This window comes from Bos javanicus, chromosome 21, assembly GCF_032452875.1.
Source record: "Bos javanicus breed banteng chromosome 21, ARS-OSU_banteng_1.0, whole genome shotgun sequence".
Classification (NCBI taxonomy): Eukaryota; Metazoa; Chordata; class Mammalia; order Artiodactyla; family Bovidae; genus Bos; species Bos javanicus.
In genome coordinates, this window is record NC_083888.1 from 30,540,340 (window position 1) to 30,547,809 (window position 7,470).

Here is a 7,470-nt window from a genome sequence, read left to right on the forward strand (position 1 = left end):
TCATGTGCTGCCTCCTCACTAAGGCAGAGTGAGCCTTAGTCCTTGTGTCTCTTCTAACATGGTGTCTGGCACAGAGTAAATGCTGAGTGAATGAGAGATCTGATGGGTAACAGACATGGTAAAAGCAGAACTTTAGGAAGATTAATACAAATACATGGCTTTGAGGAGGGAAAGATTAGAAGCTTGAGAGGCAAGTTAGAAGACCACATATAAGAAGGAACAGGACTTGACCACTGAGTATGGGGGGAGGCGTCTGATTCTGAAGCCTGGATGGTTAGAAGGGTAACCAATTGGAAAGTAAAACCTAGTTGTGATGGAGGCAGGACAGAGAAGATGATGGATTTGCTTTTGCTATGAGGCCATCATGGTGCATTCAAAAGAAAATGTTGGCGAGGCCCCTGGAAGGTCAAGTCTGGGTCTGAAGTGAGAGACAAGGCTGAGGATGTCATTTTGGAATTACTGGCCTAGGGGTGATTGTTAAAAGCTTTGAATTGGTGCGTTTTTAAAGCAGAGAGAGCAGGAGCCTGATCCTTCAAAAACATTCATAGAAAGTGGGTGGGTTAGCCAAGCAGAGAAGTTGAGGAAGGGTGGCCTCTTAAGAGAAGAGCCCAGAAAATGTACAGTCATGGCAGTGGGAGGGTAGGGGGACTGTAGTGAAGGAAGATGAGGGCCAAGGGTCCTGGACATTGAGACCAGAATTTCACTGAATTGCTTATCAGTAGGTTTATGTTCCTTTCCATCGCTGAAGTCTTTGCCCTGCAACCTTGTGGTCATGTTTAGTGGCTCTGGAACTTTCCTCAGATTCCCGTTCCATTGTGTTCTCGCTCTCTTTTTAAAACCTCAGTGTTGGCTTGTTTGTTTTGATTTTATTTTTATGGTCAGGTTAAAATCAATCTACTAATCCTAAAACTTTTCTGCTTTGCTTATGAGTATTAACATTTCATTTATTTGTGGTTTCTTCCTGAGTGTCATCTTACACTTTTCTTTCCTCAGTTGCATCCTCCACTGGGTTAAACACACGACACATGCTCGAGAGACACTTGAGATTGAAATAAGCTATATCCCCTGAGTCAATGGCTACTTCCACATCTTTTGAGCCAGTTGTGAATTTATGGATTATTCTTTTATCTATGTTACTGTTGAAGATACTAAGTACTGACTAGGTCCTACCTCACAGGGTAAAATTGATGTGTGTTCACATTTTCTGGGGAAATGGTCTATAATTTTCGTCAGAGTCTCACAGATGACCTACTGGCATGCAGCATGCCTATTATGTGTTTACCAAAACTCCCCTAATTTTTGATGCCTCTGTTTAGAACTTCTGCCTGAAAGGCATATTCTAATAGAGGGCTCAGCAGTTATTCTGGATGGTGTGTGACTTTGGGGTGGGCAGTAGAGCTGGTGGTGTAGGGTTTAAATTTGGGAGTTTTGAGTTCCAGAGTAGATTTTACCCACAAACTGGTGGTGTGATTTTAAGCAAGTTTCCATTGGGCCAGTTTCCACGTTTGCAAAATGAAGGGATTATGATAGAAAAAATCTCTAGTTCCTTTCCAGCGCTAGTATTTTAATCGAGGAAAATTGCTCTTTGGAAAACACAGCATAAGCGGGATGGCCATGCTGTTTCCTAGGACCCATTCTCCATGTAGGGACTAACAGCTGCCTTTGTGCCTAGGGGTATGCTTTTTTCTGTCCTGCTCCTTTCTCCTAGGACTTTCATGTGTTGTTTGGATGGGATAGGCAATGGGGATACTCTAGTCACCTAAGCTATTTATACCCCATCCTGTTTCCCCAACTGTAGCGACTGCCTTGGCTTCTGTGGGTCTCTGTGCTCTGAGCATTGTATCCTATACAAGGTCCGTTTGTGGTTGATGACCATGATGATCTTTTAGTGGTGCAGTTGGCTCTATGACATTTCAGTAAAATTTAATGGAAGAGCTGCCACTTTAATTAGGCCTTGAAAATTCAGTGAAGGACTGGCATAAGCAAAGATGAGACAATAGGAAGGTCTAAGTGGCAAGGACCCCTGGTTCTCTAGAAAAGTCGGATGTAAAAGCTTTATGAATTTAACATCCAAGTCTCTGACCTCCACACTTTTTCTACATAACAGCTCCATAGAGAGATTGACATTTGTGCCTTTGCAGAAGCAAATGACAAGTTATAGCCCCTCAAGAATGCATACACTGTATCTCACCAATTGTAGGATGTACATTTCCCCACGTTTTAGTACTTCTGAAATCAAGATGTCTTATAATTAACGACAGCTTACAATTCATTATCAGCCTTTTTCTTTCTTCCTTAGTGCTAAGTACATAAAATAATGCTGTGCTTCTTAGATTGCATCTTAGATTTAAGGAAATGTAGTCTTTGAGACTATTAACGTTAAATGGGAAAATGCCAATGGTGGCCTTTATGGCAGGTTATCTGAAATACAGAGTATGTTGGAAGGAATAATGTGAGATTAGGCTGGAAAAAAAGATCCTGCTTTTCTAGAGAACCGGAGTGATGAACAGAATGTACTATTCTATAGAGAGGAGTGCTTATATAAAATCTGATAAAATTCTTAAAGAATTATCATTTCTGTAATTGAAATAATCAACCTTTTAAATTTTTTTATTTTATAGGATGAGAAAAATCAGTTAATGACAACCAATGTCTGGTTGAAACAGGTATGTATTGAATTTGAAGGGCCATGTAACTGTTAACTGGTGCCATTGTTATTACAGAGTTTGTAGCACAGAAGGGACATGAATATTTGGTCTCGGTGGACAAGCAGGAGGCAGAAAAGTGAGGTAGATGGAGTCTTGTATTCATGCAGTTAATACTGAGTGCCTGGCATTTGGCAGGCACTGTTCTGGGCACTGGGGAAGCAGCAGTGAACAAAACAGACAGAAGTCTAGCCCTCAAGGAACGTCATTCCAATGGGGGGCAGTGGGATAAATAGGAAGTTGTATAGTACTTTTCAAGCTGATAAGCTTGGAGAAAAACACTGAAAAGGCAGACAGGAAGTGTTGGGGACTGGACTTTTAAATTGGATGGCAGGAGAAGTGCCACTGAGAAGGTAAGATTTGAACAAAGACTTGAAGAAGCAAGCCACGCAAGTATCTGGGGGAGGAGTGTCCAGGCAGAGGGACACAAACGTGCAAAGGCCCTGAGGTTGGAAGGTGCCTGGTGTGTTGAGGGAGTAGCAAAGAAGCCAGCTGCTAGGGGTGAGTGGCCATGGGGATGGGAGTGGGAGATGAGGTCAGTGAAGCTACCAGAGGCCGATGGGTACTCCTAACATAGGTTATGAGTAGTGGCTTCTAGGCCACTGTAGGATCTTGGTTTTTACTCTGAGTGAGATGGGAGCAGGCAAGAATGTAATGATTTATTTTTATTTTCATAGTCCCTTTTATATAAAGGAGTTTTTCTTTCTGTTTCTGGACCGTCATATGTGCCCAAGTGCTGTTGAGTGCTTCCCTTTGTTTGTTCTTTATTACTCCTGACTTTATTTATCTTTGATTGCACTGGGTCTTCATTACTGCGCACAGGCTTTCTCTAGTTGCAGAGAGCGGGGGCTACTCTTTGTTGTGGTGCACAGACCCATTGTCATGGCATCTCTTGTTGTGGAGCATGGGCTCTGGGGCACGGGGGCTTCAGTGGTTATGGTGCAGGGGTTTAGTTGCCCTGCAGAATATGGAATCTTCCCAGGCCAGAGATGGAACCCATGTCCCCTGCATTGGTAGGTGGACTCTTAACCACTGGATTACCAGGGAAGTCCTGTCCCTGATTTTTAATACTTACTACCAGTTCTCTAGCCCCAAACTCTTTAAAGGCGTATGTGCTTTCCTTGGGGTGCAAGTCTTTACCTGATCACAGAATTATTACGATGTGGAGGTGGGATGGTGTGTTTAACTATGTGGAATGTGTCATAAATCTGTCTGCTCTTTGCATGGCCTAGTCCAGCTAAGTCAATGACAAAACGGCTAGAAAAGAGAATGTTTTCCTTGAACCTGGACCTTTGCCTGGCCTGGACCAGGCTGTAGCTCCTGGGTATGGTTAGCTGGTAGAAGAGGTGTCGAGCAGAGCAATGAACGCACCCAGCTCTGGTCCTCACCTGTCTCATGAGGGCCATAGTTACAGCCACCTCAAGAGGGGACAGGGCTGTCCCCCAGTGCCCATAAGAAGGATGTGGAGGTGAGTTTTCTCTGCTGGGAGTAGAGGTGACTTCGTGTCTAAAATATCTGAGTTTGGCAAAAAGAGTAGAGTTTTCACTGTTTTTGGCTATTGCTTTTATTGAAATTGATTCAGGTTTCTTTGTTTTAAAGGAGTGGATAGATGTGAAGTTGAGATGGAACCCTGATGACTACGGTGGAATAAAACTTATACGTGTCCCTTCAGACTCTCTCTGGACTCCAGATATCGTTTTGTTTGATAAGTAAGTTATAGTCAAAATACCATTTTATGTTTTCTTAATAAAGAAATCATATCACCATTAGGCACCAGTATTTTTTTTTTATTCCCTTTGAACATTGTTTGCCTACGTAAAGTCCCATGACTTAATCTTGTGTTCTTTTGTTTCATGAGCCTACAAATATGTTCTGTGGATTCTCTCCATTTTTCTTGTGAATTATTTTCTGATCATAAAAGTGTCCTTGGATTTTAAAAATTTGTAATCCATTTGGAAAGTCCAGGAAGGTATGAAGAAGTTGGGGGAAACATAATCAGTCCCGTGAGCCCACCACATGGAGCCAGCCACAGCTGCTGGCTTACCTGCACAGTGAGCTTACTCTGCCTGGCAGTGCGCTCAGTGCCGTGCATGCTTTAGCCATCTGAGTCTCAAGATAACCTCACGAACTAGGGATGACTACATTTATGTGCCAGATGAGAAAATGGAGGCCAAGGGTAGTTATGTTTTGTCTAAGATCACAGCTCACATGTGGTGGTGGGGGTGGAGGTGTTCATAGTAAAGCAGCCTGACATTCCTGTTTACCTCCTATCTTCAAGCCTACATATTTGCTGACTGCCTTCCAGATTTTTTGGTATTATTTTTTTTAAATAGTTAAGGTCATACTTTATGTTTAAATGCGCATCCTTTTAATTTGCTTAGATGTTTAGATGTTTGCTTGATGTTTCAATAATTTGGAAAATTATGTTGTCATAATTTTCCCACAGTGAGGAATGTTGGGTTGATTATTAGCTCGTATTAATGAGTATTCTACCTAAATGTGTTTCAATTATGGTTTTTGACTTAGGGGAGAGGGTATTTCTGGATGCCAGTTTCATTTTTTTCTAGGACCAACCACTCCAGGACACTGGGGAATCTGTGCTCATCCTAATGTACTTTATCTTATTTGCAAAAAGGCATTGGCTTGAGGACAGAGCAAAGGCTGAGCAAAAATGTTTCTCACTTTTCAAACCTTTACCTCCATGCTTTTCAACATGGAAGGAGTGAACGGAGCTGCAAGGTAGCATGATGCAGCTTCCTGAAGCATCATTTTACTCGAAGTCACTGCAGTTTTATATTTAACATGGATATATTGCAGAGGAGCGTGCAAAAGCTACATGAATTTTAACATAGAGAACAATAAAGATAGCTCATGTTGGTGGTGGTGTTTCCCGCTAGACTTCTCCAGTGTGTGAGTTCACGTGGTAACAGACTTCGAGAGGGACAGCTGTTTTCCAGGGCTCTGCCCAGCTTGGGACTGTTGTTCTTTCCCCATGACTGTAGGAAGTGTCCAGTATCTGTCATGGAGGGGGACAATCACTGGAGGGAGTGGGTCTAGGAATATGGATTCAGGTTCTGGCTCTATGCATGTCCACTGTTATAAACAGCCTAGTTATATTTTGTGTGTGCATGCATGCTAAGTCGCTTCAGTCGTGTCTGACTCTTTGCGACCCCATGGACTGTAGCCCCCCAGGCTCCCCTGTCCGTGAGATTTTCCAGGCAAGAATGCTGGAGTGGGTCACCATTTCCTTCCCCAGGGGAATCTTCCTGACCCAGAGCTCAAACCCGTGTCTCTTGCATCTCCTGCATTGGTTTTTTACCACTAGCGCCAATTACCTTTTGTGTGTAATCAAAGTGAAATCATTTCAACTACATGAATCTCTAGATTCTGTAAATACAGATCTGTTGGTCCTGGAGTAGACATGGAAACAGTGGTTCGACTTCAGTAGAGTTAGATATTTAAGGACTCTAGATTCCCCTACATGTTGTAGGTATATCTCAAGTGTAATAATTTTAAGAATATTTCATGCTATAATGTAAGCTTTCTTATAGACATTAGGCTTGTAAAACATACGCCCGGGTTGTTCACTCTCTGCCTTGTTACTGTGTGTGTGTGTATTTCAGTGCAGATGGACGTTTTGAAGGGGCCAGTACCAAAACCGTCGTCAGGTACGACGGCACGGTGACCTGGACTCCACCGGCAAACTACAAAAGTTCATGTACCATCGACGTCACATTTTTCCCATTTGATCTCCAAAACTGTTCCATGAAATTTGGTTCTTGGACTTACGACGGATCACAGGTTGATATAATTTTGGAGGACCAAGATGTAGACAAGAGAGATTTTTTTGATAATGGAGAATGGGAAATTGTCAGCGCAACAGGGAGCAAAGGAAACAGAACCGACAGCTGTTGCTGGTATCCTTACATCACTTACTCGTTTGTAATTAAGCGTCTGCCTCTCTTTTATACCTTGTTCCTCATTATACCCTGTATTGGGCTCTCATTTTTAACTGTACTTGTCTTCTATCTTCCTTCAAATGAAGGTGAAAAGATCTGTCTCTGCACTTCAGTACTTGTGTCTCTGACTGTCTTCCTTCTCGTTATTGAAGAGATCATACCCTCATCTTCCAAAGTCATACCTCTGATTGGAGAGTACCTGGTGTTCACGATGATTTTTGTGACACTGTCTATCATGGTCACTGTCTTTGCTATCAACATTCATCACCGTTCTTCCTCAACGCACGACGCTATGGCTCCGTGGGTCCGCAAGATATTTCTTCACAAGCTACCGAAACTGCTTTGCATGCGAAGTCATGTAGACAGGTACTTCAGTCAGAAGGAGGAAGCTCGGAGCAGCCGTGGACCCAGATCTTCTAGAAACGCCCTGGAAGCTGCACTGGATTCCGTTCGCTATATCACAAGACACGTCATGAAGGAGACCGATGTCCGTGAGGTCTGTGACCACATGTATTTACAAATCCATGTCTGTTTTGATTCGAAGTCAGGCCCCTGGCATGACCCTTAAGACTAAGTATAGATTGAGGGCCAGAGATATTTACAGACTGTTTTGTAAAAGACTGTTACTAAAATTTCAGTGAAAACATCTGCAAAATGTGGCATATACACAAATCTCACATCTCCTTTTCCCCCATTCGCATCTTGGATGACTTTTTTTATTGGAGGATAATTACTTTACAATATTGTGCTGGTTTCTGCCATATATCAACATGAATCAGCCGCAGGTACACATATGTCCCCTCCTT

General features: G+C 42.7%; 1 protein-coding gene across 1 annotated transcript in view; it reads left to right on the top strand.

The window, feature by feature from the left end:
• Nucleotides 1-7,470, top strand: part of CHRNA5 (cholinergic receptor nicotinic alpha 5 subunit) — a 28,481-nt gene that overhangs the window by 17,676 nt on the left and 3,335 nt on the right. Inside the window, exons 3-5 of the mRNA XM_061394711.1 lie at nt 2,622-2,666; nt 4,305-4,414; nt 6,329-7,160. Coding sequence (XP_061250695.1) covers nt 2,622-2,666; nt 4,305-4,414; nt 6,329-7,160 — 987 coding nt within the window. The remainder of the gene's footprint in view (nt 1-2,621; nt 2,667-4,304; nt 4,415-6,328; nt 7,161-7,470) is intronic.